Genomic DNA, 11,992 nt, shown 5'->3' on the forward strand with positions numbered 1-11,992 from the left:
CAAAATCCACTTTTCTAGCAACTCTTTTTCGACTGACAAAATAGCAAGTCCGCTAAGTCTTTCTTGGCACATGATTGATCTCAAATAAGACTTTATCAACTTCAACTTCGAAAAACTTCTCTCTGCGGAAGCAACGGAAACAAGAATAGTCAACATTATTCTATAAGCAACATAAGCATTAGGAAAAGAATCAATGTGCTTAATATACTTAAGTATTTCCATCTAGTTACTATCATCTTTTTGAAAAACTTCCCTTAAAACTTGTAATTCAGAAAATAAATCCAAGCCATCTACATCGGAATTTCCATCATACCTTAAAAAACATTCAAGATTTAAACAACATTTTTTCAAAGTATCTTCATCTAAAAGCTTTAATTTTTTAAAGTTAAACAAAAAACCAAATAGATTTTCAAATACTTGATATTGTTCAAATCTAGTTCTAAGAGAAGTTATCACTTGATCTACCATAAAAAGAAAATACTCAACCCTAAATAACAATAAGAAATAACTTGATGAAAATGCTCTTACTGAAAAACTTTGGTATGCAGGGTCTGTTGCTACGTTCCAATTTGGTAGAATGATGTATATATAGGAAAGAATAAGTATAACGGTTAAAAAAAAACGTTTGAGATTTCAATAATAATCCATGTAATAATATTAACGTTAGAAACAACAATTTAGGCTTGATAATCGCATCAAATAATTGCTTTGGGAAAAAAAAATCGCATGTGGCTGTTATCTATGCAATAGTGGGCTTTTATTTGTTTCAGAACAGTCCAAAAATGGGCTTTTGGGCTGCAAATTCGCACATCCCATTATAGGTAGAAATTTTTTTTTTTTTTTTAAAGAGAGGCCTTCCTTGAGAGTGGGCCTTGGACATATGCCCCACTCGCCCTCCCATTGGGCCGGCTCTGCCTCCATAAGGAGGATTTTGAACCTTCTTAACTTTCTAAATAATATGCGACTCTTTCTTTCTCTCACATATTTCAAACACAACACACTAATTCATCTTGTTATTAGCAATAAATAAACAACTACGTTTTTCAAAAATCACTACTTTTTTAAAAGGTCAACTTTCCAACACTTTTCACTAGTGAGAATCATCATCATATAACAGTTTTTGTTAGTATAAGTAAGTAAATTAGCAGTATAGCTTATTCCGAACTCTAATGATATCTTAACAAATTTATACTTGTACATTTCTACCACTACCAGCTGGCTTACGTGGATTTTACTTCATTTGTGCCAAAAGCTCATGCAAAATATATCACTAATATATAATTGAAAACAACATATAACAAATGTTTGTTAGTAGTCAAGACACGATAGGGAATGGCAATTATTGTCAACCTAATTTATTGACACATTCCCATGTCAAAACATGTTAGTTATCAATTACAACAATCCACAAAAGTATGTTCGTCCACCAGAATAACATGTTCCTGTATTAATAGAACGAATGAATAATATCTATTATTTCCATAAATTAATTATTTATGGTTATTATTATTAATATATTTTTTTTATTTAAAAGCCGGCGAAATTCTTCGACATTCGCCGGAAAAGCCGTTTTCGGTGGTCTAACGACCGGAGAAAGCATAGATGCCGTTTTCCTCTTTTTTTCGCCCGAAAATCGCCGAAAACGGCGTGTCATTGCTAATCGGCGAGAATCGGACTTGCTCAAGGTGATTTCCACAAAAAGTCGGCGACGGGTAAAGAAAATCGGCGACTTTCTGTAAATTTTTTTTTTTTTTTTCAAGAACCCAGATTTTATTTTCTTTGATTTGGTCTATAAATTGATTTTTTTTTTAACATAATGTCCTTCATTAAAGTTGTTTGAAATGTTGTGATCTATAATATATATTTTTTCAAATTTTTTTGACACTTTCGACAAATCACCGTAACTTTCGGCGAGCCACCATTTTTTCCGACGAACCACACCATTTCCGACAACGTTTTTTTTTTAATTTCTGTTTTTCAACTAATTTTATGATTTATTTGATATTTAAATTGTTGGAATATTTAAATGAGCTTCACGTACATGTGTATATAAATGAACTCGGTGTGATAAACGTTCTTCTAGTATATTTGTGTGGGAAAACCATGCCAATATCATATACACATACACGTGATGCATGGTGAGAACTTGTATGGTTAGAAAATGTGGTTGGATTTCATGTTGACATTATTATATGGTTGCTCATGTATATACTCAGAGATATTAATATCCACATATATTATATTAAGGTAGATATTCAAATTTGGACTATATTTACAAATATATATATATATATATATGTATTTGTTTGTTTCGTCACATTATTTCCGTTCGATTTTTCGTCGGTACGTCGGTTTTTCATTGAAAACGGCATTTAAAAATGGCATTTCATTTACCATTTTCCACATTTTTTCCGTTCGGTTTTCTATCGACATGTCGATTTTCCGTAAATCAAGAGGCTCGAAACGACATTTAAATCCTTGGTCTTTACATCAAGCAACTCCGAGCATGATTAATAGAGACAAGAAATGACCACTTGACAGTACCTTAGTCGTATTATATATATGAATGATTTGATACTTGAATTATAATATTCATAAAATAAGCTCAAGTTGCTTATTTAAGCACTATATAAATCTTCTTTCACACCAAGCTTGAAGGAGAGAGAGTCTCTAAGTCTAAAAACAAGAATCTCGAGAACAAGAACCTATCAAGATGCCTTGTCTTTACATATCAACAAACGTGGACTTGAACGGAATCGACACCGATCAGATCTTCTCCGAAGCCACAAAAGCCGTCTCTACCATTATTGGCAAGCCTGAAAATGTAAGCCTCTCTCTCTCTCTCTCTCTCTCTCTCTCTCTCTGTTTTTGTGGTACTTTGATATTGTAGCATCTAAACCATAGATATGCGGACTTAATGACTAAAATATCCATATCATGTTCTTTTTATACCTTGAGTTTGAAATTTTTTTTTTTTTTCTTTTTTGGTTCTTTATAGCCAAAATTTAAAGGCTTCTCTCTTCTTTTGTTTGTCCATCAAAAGAATTAAGATTTTCTTACCGTTCGAGGCCTAGGATTCTATCGTTACTAATTAAATTGATCGAAACTAGTGATAAAAAATCTGAGAACATATGTATATGGAATATGCCTTTTATACCATACAAGTATAGTTCTTAATTTTCGGAAAACAAGAGTTGACCTATTCATGGGTTTTCCTATTTTGCCGGGATATCTGATCTTATCCATTTGAAAGCTGTGGAATTGGCTGAAATAATCTCCTTTATTCTAGTGTAGCTGTAGTATATAGTACCTCTTTATCTTGTTTCGTTGGGTAGCTGAAATAATCTCTTTCACTCTAGTGCTCTGGAAGACTAAATAAATTAATAAAAAAAACCCTAAGATCTTCGTAGTAATCATATTTTCATATGAATAAAAAAAAATTAATATATCAAATATCATATGATTTGTTATTTCTTCCACTCAACATCTTTTACAACAGAGATATGTTTGATGATATATAGCGACAGTTTTCAACCAATGAATATATTATGGATCTATTATATATATAGCCTTACAGTCAGGGCCGGCCCAAACTCACCGGGGGCTCTAGGCGATTCAATATTTTGGGGCTCTATAATACTAATAAATTTAAATTTTCAGGGTAAAAAATGTAAATTTTTTTAGAAAATGGGCCAAAAGTGTAAATTTTTAGGGTAAAAAATGTCAATTTTCTTAAAAATAAGCCAAAAATGTAAATTTTTGGGAGGCCATCCACATATGGGGCCCTAGGCCTGGGCCTAGCTCGTCTTAGCCCAGGAACGGCAATGCTTACAGTTTTGGTTTACCATTTAGCAAATTTTTAATAATATTTTTATAAATAGCCACGACTAAATATTTACACGCGTAAATTGATTAAAAATACTCTATCAAAACACTGAGTTTTTATCTAAAATTTACCTAAAACTTACTAAATGTGTATTATTTAGTTAAAATTTACAAAACGTTGACTAATTAAAAATTCTTATAGTTTTAATTAGTTGGCTAGTTTACTAATTATTTGATATATTATTTTACCAATAGCAATCAAATTTTTTCAACTTGAATTTAAATTTGATATATACTCCATAGCGAAGATAAAAGAAGGATTATCATAGACATATCTTAGTGTTTTGTTTGTGTTGATTTGTTTGATAATGAAAACAGCTCAACAACTATATATTGTTTGTTCATCTTTCTATTAAAAAAAAACTATATATATATATCATTGGTTATGTAATGTCGAGGAGAGTGACACGTCAGCTGATAAGCTGAGTCACTCGCCACTAGGACCAATCAGTTAGAAAGTTATTAGACCAATTGGAAAGTGTATTTAATGTAATTAGCCAGCATATCAACGCTCAACAAGAATCAATAACAAATCTATGGATTTCAATCTCTCTCTCTCGTTTCTGTGATTGCTTGATTGGAAACGCGTTCTTGTTCAGATCTCAACTCGTAATAATTATTCTTTTAATTATTATACAACTGTTATAACTTTAAACACGTCACATTGTTTTCATAACCAAATGATGTTAGCACGTACACGAAGTTTCCTCTATAAACGCGCATACACAATTTTTTATTTTTTTTTTATATATAAAAACTCGCATACACACATTTTGCATAACGTTGTTTAGTGAAAAATTATAATAAACTTTCTCTAATTTTCGTAGTCAAGACTGAGCTCAGCTCGCATTTATACGTATTATTTCTTGTTGATTTATCATGTACAAATACAATACACGCAACTTGATAATTATATACAACTATTGTAATCTTACATTTGATACATATCTTTGGTCAAACTCAAACCTCAAACGAATATTCATAATATATAGGGCACTGATTGCACAAATTTGCCGAGTACGTAACAGGGAAAAACATAGACTTTAACCCAATAAATCCAAATTCATGAGCAAATGATGACAGGTTGATATTTATAACTAAGACGTACACCTGTATACATGTATATGTATTATGTTTATGTATATATATTTTATTATTTTATTTGGCACAGAAAATGAGCCATCTTTCTGTCAATATCTTTTCACAACAATATAGAGACATTATTGTTCGAAAGATTTGGACCACTTTTCCTTTCTTTTTTTTTTTATCGAAACCACTTTTCCTTTCACACTTATACACATTATGAGTTTTGCATATATATATTAAAAAAAACATATAGGTGATCGGTCACGACGCCAACACGTGTCCATCACATCTTAAGTTGCCGAGTACTGCTATTTGTCCCGGGTCACGATGAGTGACGATCCACTCACGTGTTGACACGTGGCAATTCGTTGCCACGTGTCAACACGTGAGTGGATCGTCACTCATCGTGACCCGGGACAAAAATCAATTCCGTAAGTTGCCGTTAAGAAAAGGTTTAGAATGATATATTTATTGGACAATTAGGTAAGTCGCTGTCTACACTCCTTTTAAAAAATAATTAAAGTTTTATTTTATTAAAAAAATAGCTCACTCGAAATAAATTAAATTAGTTGTTTTAATTAATTTAATTTATTTTGCTCTGGTGAACTATTTTTTTAATAAAATAAAACTTTGTCTAGAATCTTAAAACAAGTTGGAGGATTGATTAGTTACAATAAATTTTTCTATATTTATTGTGGTAATTATTATGTATTTTTTTAAAGGAAAAATTATAAAAAAAAAATAGCCATTTGAAACTAACTAGCAAAATAGTCAAAGTTTCAAATTTTCAGCAAATTAGCCAAAGTTACGCTGTCAAATATTTTTTGAGACCAAAATTAAAATTTTTGACAGTTATAAACAACTTATCACTTTAAAAAATATTAATCATAATATTAATTTTATTTTTTAAACTGTATTACTGCACATTTTGGCCATTCTTCTAATCTTAGGCAAACATTGACTATTTTGCAAATACTTAACTTTAAATTGGCTATTTAGCCAAATCACCCATTTTTAAAGTTATCTTAAAAAATCTATCTTGTAAATAGTAATTTTTATATTGTAAATAATTATTTTAACGGATCATGATTAATTCTATTTTTTTAAATTATTTTAATTTCCATCCTATTAGAAAGTTCACATAATGGACATCGGGTATATAATCTTTAAAGGTATTTTAATTATAAAATTTTAAAAAGAGAAAATTATGAAAATAATGGTTTTAGGGTGAAATATTTTAAAAATAACGATTATTTTAAATCCGTTCAAAAATTTCATATTCACAAATAATAAATAATAAGTTTTCTTATAAACTGTAAATAAAGTTAAATATAGCACACAATAGTAAACAATTCTTTTTAAAAATATTATAAACATAAAAAATATCAAAAGAAAAAAATAGTTGCTTATAACAAAAGCGTTATTTTCGTAGTAAAATTTTAAATACGCTATTCTTACGATAAAATACAAAACATGAGTACTAGAAGTAATTTTCACGTTAAAAAAACGGTTTGGTAAAGATGATTAAAATGGTTAAAATATCCATTTAAATTAGAAAGTCTACATGGTCCTCTTGAAAAAAATTAATGTCCTCGTCCTTGACATGATTAATATGATTTTTTTAATTATTTTAATTTTCATCCTATTTAAAATTGCACAATAGACACTGGAACCTTTACCCAAGCCAAAGGATTAATGTTTTATTTTTATTTTTGGGGGTAGTTTGTGATGGTGATATTGAAAGGATCTATACCTATTTCATTTGGCGGGAACAAAGATCCAGCGGCGTACGCGGAGATAGTGTCAATGGGAGGGATTAATCCAACGGTCAAGAGAGACCTCATTGCAACTCTTGGCAAAATTCTTCACTCCAACCTTTCTATCCCTCCCGCAAGATTTTTCCTCAAGGTCTATGATACAACTATTGGACGAAAATTGTCCAATTTATAAATCATTGTAAATACAATATTGTATTTTTTTTTTATGTGTGTGTGTGTATCATTTCCTTCCCATATTTGGGTTGTCACGCCTATGTAAATTTAGGCAATATTCTAGCTCACGAAAAAATTATATAAAAATAAAAATAAAAAATTATCATCCATCTTCATATGTACGTAATTTATTTTGTATGTGTACTTTTGATTTATAAGCTATATTGTAATCACTGTTGATGATTGATCAATGATTAAATTTTATGAAGATGTAGATTGGTTATCATCAATGTAATGAAGATTGAATGTCTAGATAAATATGAATGAGAAAAAATAAAATTCATATAAACATCATTAACGGATTTCACTAAATCATCAAATTATGCACAATTACAAAAGATAAATTTGGTAAATAATGACCAATAATAAAGTATACGACTCTCTGGATAACATGACTCTCACTTCTGTCATTTATACTCTTATCTTCTCACCTCTCTCTTTCACTCCACTCATCAATAAAAATTCGTTATACATGAGGAATTTTATTTGTTCTGCGTTACTCATGTCAACATGAGAAGAATTGAATGATTCTTTAGTCCCAAAGTGAATCAAAGGAATCGATCATATCTTGGAATAAACTCGGTGTTTACTCTGTTTGGTTCTCTTTGCAGAGAGAGCGTGAAACGAGTACAGCGAAGCAATACACAACAGGCTTAATAATAATAATAATAATAATAATAATAATAATAGTTATAACACGTGAATGATGAACTTTTACATGATCGAATACACCTCAATAAAATTAAAAAGTAAAGAATGCGATGATGAATGAAATGTCTTATAATAGGCTCTAGTCCTTTCAGTTATCAAGTTTAAGAAGCCTGTCCACATTTTCACTTTTCCCATAGCAAGTAAAAAAAAAAACAAATAACTCGATAGAATTATTATTATTACACGTCCCATGAATAATAAAAACGGAAAATTTAGAAGCGGGCGTTTAGTAGACGGATCATTCGAGATCAGAAAACACCGCAAAAATGTCTCCGCTGATGAAATCGTTGTCGACCAAGCTGACCAAATAGTAGCTGTTTTGTACCTATAATACAAGTGCGATCAATCAAACACAAAGCTAATCAACCGAGAAAAATCAAAGTAAAAAATAAATAAATAAACAAATAAAAAGCGAAGTGAAGGGCGAGAGAATATTACCTCTTCGAGGATCTTTCTAGAAGGGTCGGCCTCGGGGAACAACCGAGCCCACCCTCTGGACCAGATCTCAAAGGCCTCTTCTTTCCAGAAAATGAAGGTCTTAGGATCGACCACGGTCGGCTGAACGATCTCCTTTGCCGGGAAAACTCCCCAAGTCACCGCGTTGACCGCGGATTGGTCAACGTTTGACTTCCAGGTCCCTTCTTTGTTCGACGCGATGTATGTAATGGAGGGAAACTCGGGGCATTTCTGGATAAGCCTGTTTAGCTTCTCCTCGGAGCAGAAGAATTCGAGGTACGCCTTTTGGTAGACGATCCCTCCTTTGCCACCCCACCCTGAAACTCGCACCGAATCACATCAAAATCATAACATGGGGGTAACTTTTTTGAATTCATGTCAGATTCGAAATTGTTTGATTAATGGTGTTCTAGCTAAATAGTTAATTGAAACAAATGGATAAGCAAGATTAGCCCATGTCTGTATATACAAAAATGTGCATAGGGGTTAGTATTTTTATAGACACTGCATAAAAAAGAAAAAAAAAAGGCAATGTAACTTTGGCTATTTTGCTAAAAACTTCAAATTTTTTGCTGTTTTGCTAATCAATTACTTTCAAATGGCTATGTTGTATTAATTTTCCTTTTTTGCTTACCAACAGATGGAGAGTCAGATTTCTCTCCATTCACCGCCGGCTGGCTGTTGATGGTAAGGAAACCGATCGTGTTGATCCTGCGGAGCTGTTCGTTGATGATCTTCGTCTCCGGTTGAAGCCCGTCGAGTTCTGACCACGGGCTGGTCTTCAACTTTCCAGTGCACAACTTGCTGAATTTCTGTTCGGTAAAAACTTGGCAGGGGTTAATAATTTTGCATTTGGATCAAGTATGAACAATGCTGTTTTGAAAAAGAAAAAAAAAAAAACGATAAATACGTACCTCGTGGATGTCTTCTACACTTTTCAATGGGACACCCCATTCCTCAGAAAGCTTCTTGTCGCGCGAGCGGGGCCGCATGAACTGTCAATTAAAAGATATGTTACTTGAGTAGGAAGTTTGAAATCCAGACAAATAATAATGAAATTAACCATTGATTGTAATATAAATTTTTGCATCTGTAGTTAGTTTGGTAAGCTAAATTCAAAATCTAAAGAGAAATCAGAAACTTAGTTGTAGTTTACTTTATTGTTGAAAGAAAGGATGTAAGAATGTAGGGTCTCATTAATATTGGACACCCACTAGAAAACTCCATAAATGGCTTCAATATCTTTGGCATTACAACACAGTTCTTAGATAATTTTCATAATTGATAAGGATATCCATCAATAGCTTTTGGATGAAGCCAAAAACATTCAACATCACTAGAACTACAGAAATTGTAACAAAATAATAATAATAATAATAATAATAATAATCTTCCCAATCTCATAAAAAATGTAGTGGTCTATGATGGCTCATAAAGCGCCTTAGAAGAATGGACACAATAACGTTTAGTATAAACGCAATGACAAATTAAACTTACAATATTTGTCGCAAGACCAAAAGCAAATCAGCAAAATTCAGGGACATACCTGATGGTCAGTAAGCGCTCCATATGAAGCGTTGCTAGAATCGCTCCATCTTCCATGTGGGTACTGGTCCCAACCTGTGGTCCTTGCTATATAGCTCTTGGGGCGATTTGCCCTAAAAAGTAGAAAATAACATAAAATGTGTGGTTACAATCTAGTCCCTTCTTGAAAGAATACATCATGGACCAAGTAATTATACAGTGCCCACAAAAACATTTCTCAAGTAACGTACCAAAATATGGGGCGGACACTTTCCTTTGCCCGGAAAACATTCGCCGGACGTCTCCAAGGAAATGACCTAGATATTTTGCTCTCTTGTATCAAACCAAGGTTCTGTTAATGGCACAAAATAAAAAAAAATAAAAAAACAACTTTAGAGTTTTGCATGTTATAAAATATAATTACAAAGATAACGAGTGTATATGGAATCAAAAGTTGGATTAGAGAAGCAACCGTTAGAATGGCCAAAGCTGATTTCTCCATATTAAGCGTGTAGAGGTGCACCGACGAAATTCCATGCGCTAAAATCTTCTTGCACATCTCAGTTCCGAGGTGAATTCCATAGGCTCTGACAGCTTCATCATTGTCCTTTATGGGTTCCAATGCAGCATGGACCTCATCCGGTATCTGAAACGAGCAGTTACAATATTAATTTCACGGAAGACCGTTGCAATACGAAATTCACATTTGAGGAAAAATCGATACCTTCGTTTTGCAAAAACCAGTCATGCGTATGAAACCTTTGTAATTATTGATGGGCATGATCCCGGGAACAATGGGACAGGTGATTCCAATTTGGCGACAGTCATTAACAAACTTGAGGAAAATATCAGTATCGTAAAACAGCTGAGTCACAATCAAATCTGCCCCAGCGTCGACCTAATGCAATTCGCACAAATAAATAACCCGACAAAAATATTCTCCACATTAATAAATAAAAGAGTATAAATTCAAAAAAAAAAAAAAAATACCTTGCTCTTCAGGTAAGCGAGATCGCTTTCGTAGGCTTCAGGTGGGGCAACACCGTTCTCAGCGATTGCATCCGGGTGTGCCTCTGGATACCCGGCAACGGTGATGCCGAAATAGTCTCCATAGGTCGCTTTGATGTGTTTGACCTAAAAACGAAACAAAAGTGTGAGCCACAGATCTCAAACAAAAGCCTAAACGAAACCCCTTTAACCAGAAACAATTTTTTTTTTTATTATTATTATAACAATGGGTATCCGGGCTTCGCTCCCAGTGGCCCCAAAATCTCGAGTTTACAAGGGAAAGAACCTAAGACCGAGCACCTATCCACACACCTGAGTGTTAGGATTTTTAGTTATTATGGTAAGAACTAAAACACATCTGAATTTTTTTCTTTCAAATTCCTCCCCTGACCGGAATTCCTAGCTCCGCCGGTGGTTATATGGTAAGAGCATGAACGTTATAAACTATATATAACAGGGAATCATATTTTGTATTGAATTCTTGGGGAGAGCCCTGGGTGGGTCTGTAGAATTACCTACACGGGGATTCGATCAAAAACAAATACCGAAGCTCACATGCCTTTTACCAACTAGAAAACAAACAATTGACTCGGAAACAACACTTACGAGGTCGAGCGCACAAGCGAAGCCGCCTTGGACCTGGACGAACTTGTCCTGGCCGTGCGGCGGGTCGCCGCGGAGGGCGAGGACGTTCTGGATTCCGTCGGACTTGATGGTGGTGAGCGCGTGGTCGATCTTCTCGACGGGCATGTTGGTGCAGGTCAGGTGCATCATGCTCTCGACGCACACCATGTTCTGCATCCGGCGAGCGATCTCCAGCGTCAGATCCGCCGTCGACCCGCCGGCTCCCCACGTGATGTCGCAGAACGCCGGGTTGTGGGCCACCATCCGCTCCATCCTCTCGAACAGGTTCTCGACTCCCTCCTCCGTCTTCGGAGGGAAGAACTCGAACGAGAAGACCACATTGTTCGACGACGCCTCTCTGATCTTCTCAATCACCTTCATCTTCTTGATTTATGATTAAAGATGAAGAATTTGCAGATAGAATCGACGGATCTGCAACGACCTCTCGGATCTGAGATTTGTGTGTGTCTGTGTGTGTGTGTGTGTGTGTGTGTGTTTGGGGGTTAAATGTTAATGAAGGTCTCGTTATCTCACCAACTTCATTGGCTTTTTGGCGCTGAATGTGTCGATTGTCCAAATTGCCACCGATGTTGTTTAGTATTACGATTTTACCCCCTTCGGATATGGTTGGTGTACCTACACGGCTATTATAATAGAAGGACAATCTCCGAAAAATAACAACAGAATGCCGTCATTATTAAAAATTT

General features: G+C 33.9%; 2 protein-coding genes across 2 annotated transcripts; one reads left to right on the plus strand and one right to left on the minus strand.

Annotated features, from left to right (window-relative positions):
• The first annotated feature begins 2,584 nt into the window (after positions 1-2,584).
• Positions 2,585-7,070, plus strand: LOC149405568 (uncharacterized). Its single transcript, XM_089604567.1, has 2 exons — positions 2,585-2,824; positions 6,694-7,070. Exons 1-2 carry the CDS (start codon positions 2,714-2,716, stop codon positions 6,919-6,921), a joined length of 339 nt encoding a protein of 112 aa, XP_089460693.1. The 5' UTR covers positions 2,585-2,713; the 3' UTR covers positions 6,922-7,070.
• A 549-nt stretch (positions 7,071-7,619) lies between these two features.
• Positions 7,620-11,780, minus strand: LOC149405569 (methylenetetrahydrofolate reductase (NADH) 2-like). The gene is made up of 10 exons (XM_089607304.1): positions 11,268-11,780; positions 10,644-10,787; positions 10,378-10,551; positions 10,126-10,299; positions 9,905-10,005; positions 9,676-9,787; positions 9,044-9,124; positions 8,764-8,941; positions 8,112-8,446; positions 7,620-7,998 (listed from the first exon to the last, which is right to left on the minus strand). Exons 1-10 carry the CDS (start codon positions 11,664-11,666, stop codon positions 7,912-7,914), a joined length of 1,785 nt encoding a protein of 594 aa, XP_089463430.1. The 5' UTR covers positions 11,667-11,780; the 3' UTR covers positions 7,620-7,911.
• Positions 11,781-11,992: the final 212 nt, after the last annotated feature.

This window comes from Urtica dioica, chromosome 2, assembly GCF_054948205.1.
Source record: "Urtica dioica subsp. dioica isolate 48M chromosome 2, U.dioica_male_clone48M_v1_H2, whole genome shotgun sequence".
In the NCBI taxonomy this organism is placed as follows: Eukaryota; Viridiplantae; Streptophyta; class Magnoliopsida; order Rosales; family Urticaceae; genus Urtica; species Urtica dioica.